Below are 20,605 nucleotides of genomic sequence, written 5' to 3'. Positions count from 1 at the left end.
GAAAGTGGGGAGAGGGGTGAGAGTACTAGTTAGAAGGTGATAGGTGAAGGTAGGTGTGTGGGGGGAGGGGTTGAAGTGAGATACTGGGAGGTGATAGGTGGAAAAGGTAAGGGCTGAAGGAGAAATCTGATAGGAGAGGAGAGTGGACCATGGGAGAAAGAGGTGGGGCACTGGGGAGGAGGAATGGAGAATGAAAGAAGAGGGAAGGGGAGGGGGAAAAATTACCACAAGTTAGAGAAATCGATGTTCGTGCCATCAGGTTGGAGGTTACCTAGACAGAATATGGAGTATTGTTCTTTCATCCTGAGAGAGACCACATTGTGGCGGTAGGGGAGGCCATGGACCGACAATTTGGACTGGGAATGGGGATTGGAATTAAAATGGTTGGCCACTGGGAAATCCTACTTGCAAAGAATGCACAACAGCCCCTCTACTTCCTCAGGAGACTCTAGTGATTCAGCATGACACCAAAAACTTTGACAAACTTCTCTCGGTGTGTAATAAGACATAGGAACAGAATTAGGCCATCTGGCCCATCAACTCTGCTCTGCCATTCAATCCTGGCTGATCCTTTTATTTTCTTCTCCTCAACCCCAGTTCCCAGCCTTCTCCCCATAACCTTTGACAAGACCATAAGACATAGGAGCAGAATTAGGGATTAAAATAGAGAGTGTATTGACTGGCTGCATCATGGCCTGGTATGGGAACACCGATGCCTTTGAATGGAAAATCCTACAAAAGGTAGTGGAATTGGCCAAGTAAATCAAGGGTAAAACCTTCCCAACTATTGAACACATCTTCATGAAACACCGTCATAGCAAAGCAGCATCCGTCATCAACGATCGTCACCACCCAGATCATGCTCTTTTCTCACTGTTGTCACCAGGTAGAATGCACAAGAGCCTCAGGGTTCACACCACCAAGTTCAAGGACAGGTACTACCCCTCAACCATCAGGCTCTTGAACAAAAGAGGATAACTACACTCATCTATTGAGATGTTCCCACAACAAATGATCTTACTTTAACGACTCTTTATCTTGTTGTCTTCAATGCTCTATTTGATCTTTCACTGATCCTGTTGCAGATTTGCTGAGTATGCCCGCAGGAAAATGAATCTCAGAGTTGTGTGTGGTGACATGTATGTACTATGATAATAAAACTTACTTTGACTTTGACTTTTTGAGCATAGTGTTTCCCTCCCCCCCAGTCTACTCATTCCAAAAGCTATGCTGTGAAATTGGCTCCAGTGGATTTGTTCAGATCTCAAAACCTGAAGTAGTATCTCATTCAGCCAACGTATTCTGTCTGTGTAATGTTTATTCATTTGTTCCCAGGACATAGATGAAGTGGGGGCCAAATACATCAGCTGGTTGCCCTCAGAATGTGGTGGAGATGGTGGTGGCAGCTGGTACTGTTGGACTATTGACATACTCTTGACAATGAGGTTCAATTCAGGCTGAATATCTCATGCACTTTGTTACACAACACTCTTCATACACACAGCTCAGAAAGCCTCGCAATTTAAAAAATTTCATCTTTTACATGCTATGTTCTGAACTAGATTCTGACGGATGATGATGGTTCCATCTGTCAAAATGACGCCAAATGCATTCCAGTGGAAGACTATTACTTGAAGTTATCTCATGGGACTGTAATTCATTTCTGCCGTTCTAGACATGTTCAGGTCGAACACTTTCAGAACTGTTCCAAGTGTAACACTGATCATAAGAATCCACTCAGATGGAACAAAATGCATCTTCCAGACACTAGGCTGATTTGTGATGACAGGGTTTCAAAGGGAATTGCTAACATTCGGCCTTTCCCATGAACCTAACCAGGACTTGCTAAATGGGAAATGCAGCCACATCCTTAACTCTGCTCTATCGTTGTGGTCTATTGGAGGACCACAGTCCTGAATGGATATCGCTCTTATAGAACATAGAACACAGAAATTTACAGCACATTTCAGGCCCTTCAGCCTACAATGTTGTGCTGACCATGTAACCTACTCTAGAAACTGTCTAGAATTTCCATCTATTTTTCTAAGCTCCATGTACCTATCTCAGAGGCTCTTAAAAGACCCTATTGTATCTGCTTCATCCACCACCTCCGGCAGTGCAGTCCACGCACCCGCCACTCTCTGTGAAAAACATTCCCTCGGTACCTATTTCCAAGCACCTTAAAACTGTGCCCCCTTGCATTAGCTCTTGCGACTTCTTTATCAATTATAATCGATCCCATGCATTTGAAGATGGACTCTTGGCCAGCAGAGTGGGGAGAGTGACTTTTAAAATTAATTTAGTTTTATGTTTGATTGAATTGTTCATGTGACCGTTAATTAACAGTTAATGTCTATTTTAAAAAATTATTTAACGATTTTAATCATCTATAACAACTTTATGTTTAAAAAAAACCCTCCCAGCTTTAATAAGAAGTGAAGATCTGTTTCTAATTCTGCCTCCTAGCAGGGAATTAGGGTGCTATGTCTCAGAGCTAAACCAGCTGAGCGCTACCTGCCACGGTAGTCTCACAATACCTCAGGTAGTTTCAACAATGGGTCCTAATAGTGTCTTGACCAAATAATCAGTTAGCCAACAATTGTTATTTAAAAATAGTTTCACTGTGATAGAGAATGAGTAACTAGAAATACAGTATTATCACTGCAGAGCTGAGAGTCACTCGTATCTTAACTCCCAAAACCAACCACAGAAGCAAAGTAAAATATGTGAGTTCAGTGGAAGTGACTACCGTATGTTCTTTTCTTAACTACAGGATTTTCAACTTTCTGCTTAGATTTTCAAATGGATTAAATGTATTTTATTATTTCTTCACCAACACTTATTTCCCACTTACTCACCAGAATGCCTTCCACGCGGACACTCCCGCACCACGCAATGGCAAGCTAACTGCAAGGCCTTCTGGGAAATTCTGCAGTCCAATTCCAATTGCTAGGTTCCTAGAAAGAAATAATAATAAAAAAAAATAAATATATCAAAGACGATGCAGAAACTGTACATTAATAATTCTGACCATGCAATTCTTAGATAAAACTTCAATTAGTTTTGCCAGATTGTAATGAAGCATAAAAGTACACTGCCTTGAAATTCTTCAATTTTGTGTTGGAAAATCTCTATAATCCATCAGTAAAGGAATGATCTATGGGTTACAGTGTGCTTCCTAACAATAATCTATAAAATATGATGTGCCTTCCTTGAAAATGTGCTGCAAATTAGTTTTGATTACTTGCACCTAAAACGAATAAAATATGGCCAGTTGTCAAGTGTTCTGCCACAAATGAACCACTGACATGACCTAAAAAAGGCCGACTTGTGTTTTCTGCACCCATTCATGGTGTGAATGAAAACGCGAAACCAGAATTCCCAACGACTGAAACAATTGGTCTGACTGACTGCCAAATTACCGGTAATCATAACTGCTTTCTGATTGGAGACTGCAGACAAGCTGCTGAAGTGAGTTGTTCAATATTGACATGGTGCGAGATGGATTTTAAGACAAGGCTGACAGGACAGGATTCATTCGCTGTTACCACTTGCTCGGGAAATCACATCAGCTAAAGCGACGAATGGTTGAATGCCGAACTGTGGCTCATGAACAAGTCCAAGACTCACAGATCTCATAATATCAGTGATATATTTATCCTTGCACAGTGTTCTGAGTATAATTTTACATACTCTTTCACTCCCAGAGGCTTCTAAATGTAATTGAACAATATCTAGAATATAAAAGTTGTTGGCCTGCTAAGCGCGGTAATGCACTTAAAGCATCTCTGCACCATCTGCCACAGGCGGGCCAAACACTCTAATTCCGATTCCCATTCCCATTCTGATGTGTCAGTCCATGGCCTCCTCTTGTGGGAAGATGAAGCAACACCTTATATTCTGTCTGGGTAGCCTCCAACCTGATGGTACGAATATTGATTTCTCCTTCCGGTAAACAAAACTACCCTCCCCCCATCCTCTATTCCCCACTCTGATCTCTTACTTCTTCTCACCTGCCTGTTACTTCCTCTCCTCTTTCCCTTTCTCCTACTGTCCACTCTCCTCTCCTATCAGATTCTTTCTTCTCCAGCCCTTGGCCTTTCCCACCTACCCGGCTTCACCTTCTAACTAGCCTCTTTCACCTCCCACCATCGTTCTATTCAGACCTCTCTCCCCCCACCCCTTTCCTTGCAGACCTGAGAGAGGGTCTCAACCCAAAAAATCAACTGTTTATTCATTTCCATTGATGCTGCCTGGCCCACTGAGTTCCTCCAACATTTTGTGTGTGTTGCTCTGATGCTCTGGATTTCCTGCATCTGCAGATTACCACGTGTTTGTGATGTGATATGTTAATTAGACAAGCTGATCAGGACACAACTTTAAAGAAAATAGCATCACTCCCTCCCACACTGGATTTCCAGACATTTCCAGTGAATTGTGGTTGGAATTTCTGGCATCACAGCTAATTATTTGCTTGTTAACAAAACACTGAAGATCAATTATAGAGTTATAGGGAAGGGTTGAATAAGGTAGGACTTTATCCCCTGGAGTACAGAGGAGTGAGGAGAATCTTACAGAGGTATGTATACAAAATCATGACAGGTATAGATAAAGTGAAAGCTTGCAAGCATTTTCCCCTCAGGCTGGGTGAGAGTAGAACCACTGGTCAGAGGTTTAGGGTGAAATGTGATACTTAGGGGGAAGATGAGGGGAGACTTCATCATTCAGAGGATGGTATGACCATGGGACGAGCTGCCATTGTAAGTGATTGATGTGAGCTCAGTTATAACATCTAAGAGAGGTTTAGATGGGTACATGATTGAGAGAGGTATAGAAGGCTATGGTCCATTTGCAAGTAGATGGGGAAAGGGAGAAGGCAGGCTGGCATACACAGTACTGTGCAGAAGTCTAAGGGAATCTCAGACTTCTACGCAGTACTGCAGTGATTTTATGTACTGCACTGCACTGCTGCTGCACAACAAAAACCAATAGACGTGTGAGTAGTGATAGACCTGATTCTGATATGGGTGTCTGTTGTGGGCTGACAGTGGGAAGTAGCAGGCAGAGGAGGATCATGGTTGGGAAAAGGGGGAAGGGCGAGAGGAAGAAGCCTGCGTAAGGAGCCTCTGTAATGATCGATAAACCAATTGTTTGGAATCAAATGACCTTGCCTGGTATCTCAGGACTGGGTGAGGCTGCGGCCATGCCACCTCCTGCCTCTGGCGCTCCCTCTCTGCCGCGTGTCCCACATCCTTCCTGCAGTGCTCCACCCATGCCACTCCCAATGTCCTTCGCTCCCGCCAGATGTGCAAACTCACTCTCCGCTCCACATTGGCAAATACAGTACTGTGCAAAAGTCTTAGGCACGCTAGCTATATATATATGTGTGCCTCAGACTTCTGCACAGTACTGTACGAGATGGGCCGAAGGCCTTTTTCTGTGTTGCAGTCCTTTGTGACTCGAATTGCTGACCAGTTCTGGACACTGGTCTTTCATGCTCTTTTACTACTTCGGTATTGTACAACAGTTTGAGAGAACGCAAGCCCTCAGCAACATTCTTCCTACCATGAAATGGCCACATTTGTTCATGTTCCAATACTAAGAGACTGAGAAAATATCTGAATCAGAGGGCTTGACTTGGAAAATCAAATGGCTCTTGAATAAAGCCCCAGAGCATTGTAAATCAACAACTACTGAACTTCTAATAACAAAATTGATATAATTGCACAGGGAAAACTAACTGCAGCTCCCAAACTAAATACTGTTTACCAGTAAATATTCGCTGTTGTTCAGCTTGCTTTGTTTATCAGCAAACATCTACGAGTAACATTGAGTTGCATTGCAAATCTTCAGAATTTAGGTTCATTACAAAGAAACGTAAGAAATGCTCGTCTGTTACTGTGTAAACGGAATCCAATATATTATGTATGCAGCACTTAAAAACAAAACGGACCTTCTGTTAACCAATGGTAAAAGTGATGGCTTCAGGTTCTGTTGCTTGACATTTTACTTATTTATTTATTTATTGAGCTAGGCCCTTCCGACCTTTCAAGCTGTACCACCCAGCAACCCCCAGTTTAATCCTAGCCTAGTCACGGAACAACTTACAGTGACCAATTAACCAACCAGCATGTCTTTGGACTGTGGGAGGAAACTGGAGCACCTGGAGGAAACAGGGAGAACGTATAAGCTCTCTATCGGCAACTGAACCCCAAGCGCTGGTGCAGTAATAGTGTAATGCCAACCGTTATGCTATTGTGCTGCCCCTAACTTTGTCAATAAACACATGGCATGTCTCTTCTACTTCATGGACTATCAGCTGCCATGGATGCTCAGAAATATTTGGGCTGTTGTAAAATGAAGGTCCTCAGGAGGATGCAGAAGCAACACCGGTCTCCAGTTGAGTTTTAGATCCCTCCACCCATTGTTTCAAAGATATCTCCCTTATTCTTCCAAATTCCAACAAGTACAGTCCCAGAACCATCAAACACTCCTCATATGTAAACCCTTTCATTTCAGGGATCATTCTTGTAAACCTTCTCTGGATTCACTCCAATGCCAGGGCACATCTTTTCTTAGATAAGGGGGCCAAAATTGCTCACAGTACTCCAAAATGCAGACTGACCTATGCTTTATAAAGCCTCAGTGATATAAGGTTAATGCCAGGATCCTTAGCAATGTGAAGGAAAAGAAGAATCTCGGATTCCACATCTATAGATTCCCCCAGACTTGCTGCACAAGTTGATATAGTAGTTAAGTAGGCTTATGGTCTGTTGGCCTCCATTCGTCGGAGAATGGAGGTCAAGACCTGAGAGGTAATGCACAACTCTGTAAAACTCTGGTTAAACCACACTTGGAGTATTGTATTCAGTTCTGGTTCTCACTGTTTGGACTAGAGAGCATATTTTATGAGGAAAGTTTGCGTAAACTGGGGCTTTTCTCTTTGGAGCAGAGAGAGGTGAGAGGTGACTTGATAGACATGCGTAAGTCAATAAGAGGCATGGATCCAGTGGATAGCCAACATTTTTCTCCCAGTGTGGCAATAGGTAATACGAGAGGGTACACTTTTAAGATGATTGAAGAAAAATACAGTGGGAGGTGTAAGAGGTAGCTTTTTTATACATAGAGAGTGGTAAGTGCATGGAACATATCTGGTAGAAGCAGATATATTAGAGACATTTAAGAGACTCTTAGATAGGCAGATGGATGAAAGGAAAGTGAAGGGCTTTGAGGGAGGGAAGGGTTAGATTGATTTTGGAGTAGGTTAAAAGGTTGGCACAACATTCTGGGCTGAAGGGCCTGTACTGCAGTGCACTGCTCCATGTTCTGAGTTCTTTATCAATGTCAGAAAAAATAACTACCAATAACTTTTCTCCCCAGGCCTTTCCAAAGTAGGGTGCCATCATATGCCAATAGAATTGTGGAGAGGTCATTGTAGATATTTTGGCCAAATAGCCACAGCGAATGAGGAAATTGGAAAAGAAAGAAAGGGAAGAAAGAACTGGAATCCCTGGCCAGATTTGTATATAGGCCATGTTGCTGTCTAGACAGCAGGCAAAGAATAGACGGGAAAAGTCCACACAGAGTGGAGCAGCTTGTTAAAAACATTGAGCAAGCTCATAAAGAACATCTAGTTTCAGGATCCCACGAAGGAAGTGCTGTCTTAACCTTTCACCCCTTTGGTGAATAAGCTGCTCACTGTACTTCACCCAAAAATAAAGCAGTATTTTCTGGTGCTCAACTGTAGGTTCAAGACTGTACCCCACACAGTCAGAAACTGCAGGATATCCCAATATAGTTAGATCCATCTTTCAGATAAGAAATTAAACTGATTTCTCAGATCAACACAAAATATCCCAAAATTTCCTGGACAACACTTATCATTAAATCAGCATCTATGATCAGAGTACTACATTGCTCTTTGTGGGTTTTCTTATTTACAGCTGTGACTGTGCTTTCGAAGATTTTCTAAGTTGTCAAATGCACTCATGTCAAGAAAGATGCTATATTAATGTAATATTAAATGCATTGGAGTGGTGTTGATGATTGTGGTCTGGGAGAATTATTCATACTTAATATTTTTTCAGTTCAGAATGATTTCTCAATGACAGTTTAAGCAGCTGCTTCAAGACTATCAAGTTGAAACTAAATTGTGTGGACTGTTACGGATTTAAAAAAAATCATATTTGTCTCTTACAACTTAAGGGCACTCCAAACAACTCTTTGTAGCCAAACTCTTGAGGCAATAAGCTTTGCGTACGGCATTAGCTACAGATGATTTCAAATTATGAAAAGCTGCTTAGCTTTGAGTTCTTTGGCTTGTTTCACCTGCCATTGGCTTGGCTTCAAGATCCTGCCCTAGAATGAAACAGATAAATTGGAGCTAGTCACGGAAAGGCTGCTGCAGTCTGCATGCATTCTTCTTATTGTGTAAGTTGAGCCAACACCTACTGGCACTTTGAATATCATTCCTGTGCTGCCAGTCTTTTGGACACCAGAACACTGAGCTGAAGCAACAGTAATACGCTTCCATCATTCTTTGTTCTGTTACCCCAGTGAAGTCTGTGTCTCACATTTCGAGACACCCATACATTTCTCCAGAACACACATATGCCTCCGCAAACACTTCAACAATTCAGGCACATCAATAACATTGTGCCGTCCTCTTTATCACACAACCACTCACTCAGATCCAGAATTGCCATTTGACTAAATCAAAGGGGAGGCCTGCCTGCAGCATTTAAAATAAATTATTCTAATGACTGCTTCTTTCTTGTTCTTCTGGGATATCCTCAGGAATGCTGATATTGGGGGGGGGGGGGGGCGGTGTTGTCTTGCTTTGTACAGGTTGTGGTAGATAGAGAGTGTGTGTGTGTGTGTGTGTGTGTGTGTGTGTGTGTGTGTGTGTGTGTGTGTGTGTGTGTGTGTGTGTGTGTGTGTGTGTGTGTGTGTGTGTGTGTGTGTGTGTGTGTGTGTGTGTGTGTGTGTGTGTGTGTGTGTGCGTGCCTCAATGAGTGAGTTTTAGTATTTCTGAGTGTTCGTGTGTCTTAATAAATGAGAGTTTGTGTGTGTTTGCGAGTGTGTGCGTGAGTTTCTGAGTGTATATGTGTGTGCGTGTGCTTCAGTGAGTGAACGAGTGGGAGTTGTGTCAGTTTATGAGTATGTGCATGAGCCTATCAGTGTATTTGAGCATGCATGTATGTGCACTTTCCTCAACACAGCTTGTGTGGTCCCACACAAAAAGGGAAGCTTGTTGTTTTCCACTTTCCTCGTTTTCCATTTTCCAGTTAGTCAGGTCGTCAACATCAATCTTCAGTTTGAGCCTGTTTCTACGGCAGCAGCAGCTTTTCTGTTTCCATTTATTTCCCCACCAAGATTTACACATATTTTGATTTGTAAAAACCATGTTTGTTAGCAGCTCCAACACATGCTGAAAAGTAACTGGAATAACATAGTGGGACTGGGGTTTACCCAAATAACTACAGGGGGCCTTAGAATCCTTTCATAGCCCAGTAACCATATTGATCATAAACACTAGAGGTTTGGTGTCTGGCATTTATGGAATTACTGAGCTCAAATCAGCAATAATTCGACCACATAATTGGCCATCATTTAATTAATGAAGCAACAACAAAATCAAATAAACCTCTCATTTCATACTGAAATCCAGTAAAGCCTTGCAGGGATGTTGGATAGATGTGTGGTGGAAAGTGTGCTAAATGGCTGCACTATGGCCTGGTATGGGAGCACCAATGCGTTTGAGAGAAAAATCCTCCAAAAGGTAGTGAATTCGGCACAGTACATCACGGGTAAAACACTCCCAACCATTGGGCACATCTACATGAAACATTGCAGTAGGAAAGCAGCATCCCTCATCAAAGATCCTCACCACCCAGGCCATGCTCTTTTCTCACTGCTGCCATCAGGTAGAAGGTAGAAGTGCCTCAGGACTCGCACCACCAGGTTCAAGAACAGTTACCACCCCTCACCATCAGGTTTTTGAACAAAAAGTGTTTTTAAATGAGTTTTAAATGAGTTTTTTAAATGTGTTTTTAAACACTCATTTAACAACTCTTTTATCTTGTTATTTCATACTTGTTATTTATTGCTATTTATTTATATCTGCATTTGCACAGTTTGTTGGCCATTGATCCTGTTACTGTTCTGTAGATTTGCTAAGTACGCCCGCAGGAAAAAGAATCTCAGGATTGTATGGGGTGACATGTATGTACTCTGATAATAAATTTGACCTTGAGGATGGTATCAAGGTCAGAGAGCCTGTTGATTCATTTACTGAACAGAAGGGATTGGAACTCAAATTGGTTTATTATTGTCACATGTACCAGGATACAGTGAAAAGTTTGTCTTGCATACTGTTTATCCAGATCACGTTGTTACGCAACGCATTGAGGTGGAACACGTTAGAACTGTGGGGCAGCAGAGTAGTATAGTGGTGAGTGCAACGTTTTACAGTGCCAGTAGCCAGGTTCGATTTCCGCTGCTGACGGTAACGGGTCTATACATTCTTCCTGTGACTGCGTGGGCTTTCTCTAGGTGCTCCAGTTTCTTCCCGCATTCTGCACGAGTTAATAGGTTAATTGATCACGTGAGTGCGATGGGGTGGCGGGGGTTCATTTGGGCCGGAAGGGCCTGTTCCCGTGCTGTATCTCTAAATAAATAAATAACAATAACAATACTGAATGAAGAGAAAGTGCTGTACGGGGAACCATTAAAATGTACGATCAGAAGGGGGACCATAAGGAACAAGGTGACTACCTGTCACTATTTGGTTGGGTCAGTCTCCAAGTAAAAAAGTCTAGTTGTGGACCAGCACTGAACAGTTTTGAGACAACTTTTCAGAAGATTGAAAAGGACCTGCAACAAGGGAGCCTGTGGTAGCCAAGGCCAAGTCCCCAGGGGCACACGTTTACTCCCTCCTGGGCTGAGTGCTCTATCTGGTTTGTTGCAGTGCAGACATGATTCCAGGGTAAAGTTAAAAGTTCAAAGGTCGGAGTACGTCTATTATTAAAACTACGTATATGTCACCATGTACTAACCTGAACTTCATTTTCTCACAGGCATTCACAACAGAACAAAGAAATCAATGAAAAACGACACACAAACAAAGACTGACAAGCAACCAATGTGCAAAGAGTGCTGGAAGAAATGTTCCTTTGGCCCAGGCTACATACCACTCACCACCAGTCCTGGGAATGTGGTCGCAATGTAGGAAAAGCAGCTTTTCCCAGCCACCTTTCCTGCTTTAAACCTTACGGTAAGCAGAGGCTGGGGGAAAAATATTATTTGCAAATACAAATCAATATTTACTCGGACTTGCATTCCAGAGATGGCCTAGTCCCTTGTAGTGAGGTCTGTGCATCAGTAGGACATCTTCAGCAAGCATGTCACACATTGAGGGCTCTAAACAAGCCAAAGGTCACTTTATCAATGTTGAAAAGGTACTTATCCCAGTCTATCCCGATGAAAGATAGTTGATCTGAAAAGCTTTCCGTTTTTCTCTCCCCAGACTCTGCCTGACCTGCTCAAAGTTTACACTATTTTGTGTTTTTACAATAGGCTACACCCAGCTTTCCATCAACGGTACGAGAGTTGAAAGCTCCAACAGTCCAGCTTCTTCACCCCCATCATACCACTGCTTGGTTGAAGATAGAGGTTAGAATAGGGAAAGGATTAATCAGTGAAAAAAGGAAGCAATTGCTGAAGGTTTACATTTTAACCAAACTGTCAAATTAGTGAAATGAGTGTAATTAACTATAAAGGCTTTGAGTTTGGGCATTCTAAACTTAGTTACTTCTGATTATGGGTCTGCAGATGAAAACTGTTCATGAACAAGTTAAAATGAGGAAGTAATCTTGCTATCCCTACAAATGGGATCTTCCACTCGCCACACATTTCAATTCTACTTCCCATTCCCACTCCAACATATCAGTCCATGGACTCCTCTACTGCCGTAATGAGGCCACACTCAGGATGCAGGAGCAACACCTGATATTCTGTCTGGGTAGCCTCCAACCAGATGGCATGAACATCGATTTTATGAACTTCTGGTAATTCCACCCCCCTTCACCATTCCCCATTCACATTTCTCTCTCTCACTTTATCTCCTTACCTCTCCTTCTCTCTCCCATCACCTCCCCCTTCCCTTTCTTCCATGGTCTTCTACCCTCTCCTATCAGATACCCACTCCTCCAGCCTGTTATCTCTTTCACCAATCAACTTCCCAACTCTTTACGTCACCCTCCACCCCTCTCCCGGTTTCATCTGACACCTACCACCTTGTACTTCCTCCTCTTCTTTCTTTCTGGTCCTGATGAAGGCTTAACTGTTCACTCATTTCCATAGCTGCTGCCTGGCCTGCTGAATTCCTCCAGCATCTTGTTGTTGCTTTGGATTTCCAGCATCTGCAGATTTTCTCGCTTGTGCTTCTACCCTAAAATGTGGCTTTACAGAGTCTGAGTGAACCTTACACCCTCACGCCAGCAGAAGAGACAGAAACAGCCTGGTCAGTATGGAGTGAAAGGGACGTGGGGTAGCAACAGAGGCAGGGACTGAAAAGACAGGGTTTAGTGGTCTTGCACTGAGAAAACTGCTCTTTGTTGGACTGTTTCATTTTGGATAATGCAGCTTTAGCTTCATGTTATAATGTGAATTCACAGCACTTATACCTTGCAGTTGGCTGATCACAACTGATGGATCGCAGTACTTCATGGGCTGCTTGGTTACCTCAAGTAAGCCTGTAAAATGGTATCACACACAAAATGATGGAGGAACTCAGCAACTCAGGCAGGTTGGAGGCTGCTCAGAAGGAATATAAGTTGTTGTTCCTCTGAACTGAGAGTGACAGTAAAGAAGGCCATTGACCGACATGTTGGAATGATCATGGGGAGTGGATTTAAAATGGTTGGCCAGCACCAGGAAAATCCTGCCTGATGTGGATGTAGCAAAGCAGCTAGATAAAGCTATCTACGAGGGGTGATTGATAAGTTTGTGGCCTAAGGTAGAAGGAGTGAATTTTAGAAAACCTAGCACATTTATTTTTCAACACAGTCGCCTCCTACATTTACACACTTAGTCCAGTGGTTGTGGAGCATACAGATCTTGGACCTCCAGAAAGTGTCCACAGATGGGTGACTGATAAGTTCGTGGCCTAAGGTAGAAAGAGATGAGTTATACAGTTTTTGTTACATGCACGTGCAGGTCAACTCTTTGAATGATCATATAGAAAGTCTGAAATTAATAACTCATGAGAGGTGATTGATAAGTTCATGGCCTAAGGTAGAAGGAGATGAGTTATTAACTTCAAACTTTCTACATAATCACTTAAAGAGTTGAACTGCATGTGCATGTAACGAGAGCTGTATAACTCATCTCCTTCTACCTTAGACCACGAACTTATCAATCACCCCTGCTGTGGACACTCTCTGGAGGTCCAAGATCCGTATGCTCCACAACCGCTGGACTAAGTGTGTAAATGTAGGAGGGGACTACGTTGAAAAATAAATGTGCAAGGTTTTCTAAAATTGACTCCTTCTACCTTAGGCCACGAACTTATCGATCATAGTTCCCTCCATAGATACTGCCTGATTTGCTGAGTTCCTTTAGAATTTTGTGCATGTAACACTGGATTTCCAGCATCTGCAGAATCTTTTCTGTCTGTAAAATGGCACATAGTCAGCTATTAGTTGTATGTGCAACAATTCAGTTTGTTATACACTGCTTGATTTGACTTGTTGGATCTATAAAACTGGCAATGGAATCACCATAATTAGTTAAGTCATAATTGGCGGTGCTCAGACTGGAGCCTGGGCTGGCTTAGTTAAGTTTGCTCTTTTCCTCCAGCGGAGAAGCTTTGTATGATGCAAAAGAAACAGTAAGGGTCACGATTCAGATTTCCTCACTTAAAATGCAGAGTTGTTTCCAAAGTCTGGTGCAAAATTGTGCAAGGTCACTGGACTGGTGCAAATATGAATACTCTCTTCCAGAAAACAGTGGGGCTTTAATTACTCTTCCCTGCACAGGGAAAAATTCAGACGTATCACCCCTCTCCAACCAGCAGGTTAATGAATGTGCTTTTGCCCGTCAATTTTGAAAGACTTGTACACCTTTCCCATTCGTCAAATTTATCCCACTTTGAATCCCACAAGGTCAGGAGACCAGCAGGTTTTGCATGTACCGCTGATACAAAACCTGATTTCTCTAAGTTCCTATAATTTCTCCCCCTCCCACTTCTCTCTTATTCCATTCCCCATTCTGGCTCCCCTCTCACACATTCTGTTCTCAACACCTACCCACTACTTCCCTTTGGTGCCTCTTTCTTCCATGGTCCATTGACCTCATCTATCAAATTCCTTCTTCAGGTCTTAACCTCTTCCACCTATCCCATCACAGCTTCTTACTTTACCCCCAACTCTCCCACCCAACTGTCTTCCCAATCAGCTGCCAGCTTGTACTCCTTCCCATTTCACCCACCTTCTTATTCTGGCTTCATACCCCCTTCCTTTTCAGTCCCAAGGGAGGGTCTTGACCAAAAACATCTACTGTTTATTACCCTCACAGACTTGCTGAAGTCTTCCAGCACTTCATGTGTGTTGCTCAAGATTTCCAGCATCTGCAAAACCTTTTATGTTACTGATATAAACCTGTGTTACACGCGTCTTCTCTGTTCCAGGGGCAGGTGCATCTAGCACCAATAAGTCACGAAGCTGGGTACAAATTCTGAAAAGTGTGAATCAAAACAAACAAAAGGACAAGCTTTCTGAAAAAGAAATGAACATTTACTGCAGATCATTTTGAAGTTGTTAACTTACATAATAGAGGGAAATTCCGAATCACAGTGATATAGTTGAGAGTCCCACAAACTCTTTGACCCACTACCATCAGCAGGAGTTACTGTAGCATTAGGACAAGGATTGTTAGGATGGAACACAGTTTCTTCCCCAAGGCTGCAAGGCTACTGAACTCTCTGTCATCACCCACATTTCATCACTTACGAATTGCCAAGAGCGTTACACTGTTTACTTTTTAACTTGTGTTGTAAAATCTCCCTAATGCTAAATGTCAATCTTCGATAATATGTTTTATTATTTGTGATATTATTACTTTATGTGTTGTGTATGAGTTAAAAGTACTGTGTGAACACCTTGGTCCAGAGGAACATTGTTTCATTTGGTGATTTACATGTATCTAATTGAATAACAACGAACTTGAACTTGAATGCTTGACTACCTAAAGTTCGACGTTACCACAGAGGCTGGATTATCACAATGACCTTTCAGTTCTGGAATTCAAGATTAGCTTCAGCACAAATGAATGGCACAAGAATTTCTCTTTGTTGACATTCAAGCCTGTGTTTAAAGTGAGTTGGACTTTCTGAGCTTAGCTACCTCTGAGAGCTGGTTTAGGGTTGAAATCTGCTCACAGTTGAGGGGAAGTCCCACCTATACTTTCCTGAGCCGCCATGTTCCAATGTGGTAAAGTTTAATTTATTTTGAGTGGGCTTGACACTTTTCTCAGGCAATAACAAAAAAGAGCAGCAGATATAAGATGCCAGAGGTAGGGTAAGTGTTTTCATGATATAGTTGAGTAATTTAACAGTGACAAAACCAATGTATTTTGAATTTAACAGGCAATTGTGGGGAGTTAGTTCTGAATCTCTAGAAGTCTCCACTCTCATGTGATATGGAGGCTGAATGGTTGAAGGTTTTTAAGACTAAGATTTTGGTTTTTAGAGAAATTAGGGATTACAAGCAACAGACTGCAAAGTGGAGCTAAGGCCCTAGATCAGAGTAGCCATGATCTTACATCAGAACACATGTTTCTCTTGCATATGCTCTTTGATGCTTGCTGGAACACATGCAGCAGGAAGGAAGATCTCAGAACAAACCAGATTCATGTAAAGATGTCAACCAGCTGAAAGATCCAAAGACCAGTGACAGGCAGAACAAACTCCAGCACTAACTGGAAGCGTGTGAGGGAATTCATGTCCTCCTCTGTGGTGGGAACAATAAATATCTCTCCATTTCCCCTTCTCGTTGAAAGATTGTGCAATACCCCGTCCAATCCTTGTCTCAACATCTTCATCTCAAATAATGAATTTACATGTGAATGAAACACCCCTCTGAGACATAATGTAGGTGACATTAATTTCAACTGCCCCTCCCCCATCAACTTCCAGAAGAAAGTGAAACACTGATGAGGAAAATCTGGAAATCAGAATAGCTTGCCTTGAGCCAGGCAAGGAGAACAACATCATCAGTCAAATACATTGGGCCCTTCTCCTCTGCAGCACAAGCAATCCCTGGTGACCCAGACCAAACAAATTACTTACAGCTTTAAACACACATCCTTCCCAGTTGCTACTGACAACCCAACACACTCTACCTCAAGCACTGTGCAAGCAAAATGTACAATGGGTTTATAAAATGTCAGTCTGTGAGGTTTTAAAATCAATTATAAAATGGTTTCTGTGCTCCATATGCACAACATGATTAATAGCTCATTTTCACTACTGAAATGCTAATCTTTTCACTGTGCATCTAATATCCCATCATTCACGTTGCTGCTGGCTGATCATTGAATATGCAACCTTCAAAATGTGTGCGCTCAGAATCAGAATCAGGTTTATTATCACCGACACATGTTGTGAAAGTTGTTAACTTAGCGGCAGCAGTACAATGCATTACATGATAATACAGAGAGAAAGGAAACAGTAGTTAAATTAAATAAGTAGTGTAACAAAGTAGGACATGTCAAAAATAAAAGTAGTGAGATAGTGTTCATGGGTTCAATGTCCATTCAAAAATCAGATGGCAGAGGGGATGAAGCTGTTGCTGATTCATTGGCTTGTGCCATTTAATATTACAAATCATCTAAATTTGCAAGAAGGAAAACATGAACTTGAGATGATTTTCTTTAACCTCAGAACTATTCTCAGCCAATTATTCAAATTGAAGATCAGATCTTATTTTTAACAATTCAAATGAATATTTTACTGCAAGAAAATAGTGGAAAATGGTAGTCAAACTTGGAGATCCATGGAATATTCCAAATACCATCATCCATAGTCTGGTTTTAAATCTTTGCAGTGTGCAACTATTATACTTGAAATCTGGTGGAGCTGTTTAGCCCAGATGGTTCCCGTACTCAGTATAAATATGATGCTATGCAATTTGTGAGCTGTTAGGGCCTGCTGGGAGGGAAGAAGCAGCCACTGCAAGACCTAATAACTGGAAACCGGAGCTGCTGAGCACAAAAGTCTATCTGTTCACGGCATACAAATGCCCCAACATCTGTAAGTCAGTCTCCAGCACACACACAAGGCAGTTTGAACTGGAATCTCCTGCTATGAAGACTTGTCAACGGTTTTCCAAAGCTGCTATTTGATGGAACTAATGGAAAGAATTGGGCAATATGACTGCACATTTTTGTGAGCTTTATGTCTCCAGAGTAACAAAATCACTGTGAAAAACACTGTTACCAAGGATAAAAAGACAAATAACCACAAAAACAGAACGATTAACTGCCACACAAAACAATCTCATTGTTACCCGTTTCACAACAACATTGGGTTGTTTTGAAGTCCACTTTGGGGTGGTTGTGTAGTAAGGATCAGTACTGAAGATACAGACTGATGCCCAAGATCTTATATCTTAGGCCAAGCCTTCACTTTTCGATAGATGGGAACGCCAGACCTACCTTGCTATCTGCACCTGCGCTCAAATCGTTCGAAGCCACCAGCTCATCTAGTTTCAGTTCCAACAATGCTAAACTGCTTCCAGCACCCTACCATATTGGCATTTCCATCTTGGTCCCCAGTCGCCACTGGCTATTCAACAGTATGTCACCAAGCCCACCTCATTATGTCAGGAGGCATGTGTGAGAATCATTCAATTTGTTTGTTGAATGAATAGACATATTGCTTTATAAAGTGAATAATACCCTGGAGGTTAAAAAAAGGTGAAGGGTGAAGAGATATTTGCCCATATCAAAACAAAATGATACGCAAGTGTAAAAAACAAATTTTGAGATTAGGCCAAAACTATAGGAGGTACCTAATAAAGTGGCCTCTGTTAATGAACTTCTGCTGCTGTAGCTCATCCATTTCAGAGCTCGACATGTTGTGCCTTCAGAGATGTCCTTCCACACACCACTGTTGTAACGTGGTTATTTGAGTTACTATCGCCTTCCTGTCAGCTTGAACCAGTCTGGCCATTCTCCTTTGACCTCTCTCATTAACATTTTTGCCCACAAACTGTCTCTCACTGGGTTTTTTTTTGTTTTTCACTCCATTCTCCAGAAACTACAGGGACTGTTGTATGTGAAAATCCCAGGCGATCAGCAGTTTCTGAGATACTCAAACCACTCTACCTGGCACCAACGATCATTCCACGATCAAAATCACTTAGATCATATTGCTTCCCCATTCTGAAGATTGTTCTGAACAACAAATGAACCTCTTGACCATACCTGCATGCTTTTATACATTGAGTCGCTGCTGCACGATTGGATGATTAGATATGTGCATTAATATGCAGGTGTATAGGTGTACCTAATAAAGTGGCCACTGATTTCGATTGCATGCCGACAAACCTGAAACAAAGTACAAAGTCTCTAAAAATATTTTTACCTAAGCCATTAGAAATAGCTGCAAGCTCTAAATTTAGGGCAAAGATCCAGTTGCCGAGTAAGCCAATTAGTGAGTAAATGATATCATCATTGTATTCCAATTTTGGTGCCTCCTGTGATTGGTTTGTGTATGAAATAGTAGAAGATAATTTTAGTTACAATTGTTTTGCATCCAAAATGACATAAACATTTGAAAGGTTGCTGCAAAGATGGAAATAACATTCAAAATTCTGTAGAGTTTCACAAAAGGTTCACCAAAGGTTTCAATCTAATTCAGAGAAATGCATCTTTAACGCTTATGTTAAATTTTTAACTACTGACAGTCAAAATGACAGTTTTAAATGAACACTTCTGAGCAGGGCAACAAAATCAAGTCTAAAGTGTACTAGTTTGGCCACCTTCTACCATTGCCATGGTCTTCCATCACCTCAGAATTGTTGGTTCAAAATGTCGCGATTTAGTTACCAAAAGAAAGCTCATATTTTGACAGTTTGCAGTTCCAAGATTTCAATTTGGCGGCTCATTCAACAATGAAGTAGGGGGATTCTGCTCTATTTCTCCACAAGCGGCAACATCGACAAACAGACAGGTTCTCGATGAAGGAAATCGTGTACAGTGTTGTGAGTTGAGACTGGCTCAGACTGTTCAGTAAAGGGTCAAGAAGCAAATTCCAGCAAGTTCAGCCTGATACCATGGATAGATAGATAGATAGATAGATAGATACTTTATTCATCCCCATGGGGAAATTCAACATTTTTCCAATGTCCCATACACTTGTTGTAGCAAAAACTCATTACATACAATACTTAACTCAGTAATAATATGATATGCATCTAAATCACTAACTCAAAGGCATTAATAATAGCTTTAAAAAAAAAAGTTCTTAAGTCCTGGCAGTTGAATTGTAAAGCCTAATGGCATTGGGGAGTATTGACCTCTTCATCCTGTCTGAGGAGCATTGCATCGACAGTAACCTGTCGCTGAAACTGCTTCTCTGTCTCTGGATGGTGCTATGTAGTGCTGTATGTAGTGGATGGGAAGTGCTGTAACACTGAAAATGTACACCGTGAGCTGGAGCGAAAATGGAGTGAGGAAATTAATAGGACACACAACAAGTACACCAGCGTAGCACCTCTGGTGAAACTGGGTGGATCAGAAGATGAGAGAGAAAGAGGAACATGAGGGACATGGGTAATCTGAAATTGGGAAGTACAAGTCCCTGATGAGTCCTTTTGAAGGGTCTTGGCCTGAAACATCAACTGTTTACTCTCTTCCATAGATGCTGCCTGGTCTGCTGAGTTCCTCCAGCATTGCTTGGAAAATACTATGTTCATATCAATGGGTTGTGGACTACCCAAGTGGAATATGAAGGGCTCTTCTTCTGGTTAAGTTGTGGACAGTTCTGTTGTGTTTTCAATGACCATTTCTGTCTGCAGCTTGCATGCCATTTCAGCTCTCTCCACCCCCCCACCCCCCACTGCCCTGGCTGTCCTCAGCCTTCTCCAATTGTCAGAACGAGGCCAAACACAGATAAGAAGAATAACACCTCATATTCTGTTTGGGTAGTCTGTAACACACACTATTAGTGTGTGGCTCGTGGCCAAGTGGTTAAAACGTCGGTCTAGTGATCTGAGGGTTGCTAGTTCGAGCCTCAGCTGAGGCAGCGTGTTGTGTCCTCAAACAAGGCACTTAACCACACATTGCTCTGCGACGACACCGGTGCCAAGCTGTATGGGTCCTAGTGCTCTTCCCTTGGACAACATCGGTGGTGTAGAGAGGGGAGACTTTCAGCATGGGCAACTGCCAGTCTTCCATACACCCTTGCCCAGGCCTCAGTCATCATCGAAAATCAATGGACAGCCAAAGAAGATGAAGTCTATAACCCAACTGTATGAACACTGAATTCTTCAATTTCAGATACCATGTGCCTCAGGTACTCCTTTTCTCCCCCTTTTGATCC

The 20,605-nt window shown here is 42.1% G+C and overlaps 1 protein-coding gene across 3 annotated transcripts in view; it reads right to left on the bottom strand.

The window, feature by feature from the left end:
- The window catches only part of LOC140714720 (zinc transporter ZIP11-like), a 770,421-nt gene that overhangs the window by 10,071 nt on the left and 739,745 nt on the right, over positions 1-20,605 (bottom strand). For all 3 annotated transcript variants that reach the window (XM_073026220.1, XM_073026221.1, XM_073026222.1), the window contains exon 7: positions 2,859-2,957. In XM_073026220.1, the coding sequence (XP_072882321.1) occupies positions 2,859-2,957 (99 nt within the window). The remainder of the gene's footprint in view (positions 1-2,858; positions 2,958-20,605) is intronic.

Source organism: Hemitrygon akajei, chromosome 22 (assembly GCF_048418815.1).
Source record: "Hemitrygon akajei chromosome 22, sHemAka1.3, whole genome shotgun sequence".
Taxonomy (NCBI): domain Eukaryota; kingdom Metazoa; phylum Chordata; class Chondrichthyes; order Myliobatiformes; family Dasyatidae; genus Hemitrygon; species Hemitrygon akajei.
This window is presented reverse-complemented; position numbering and strand designations above follow the sequence as displayed.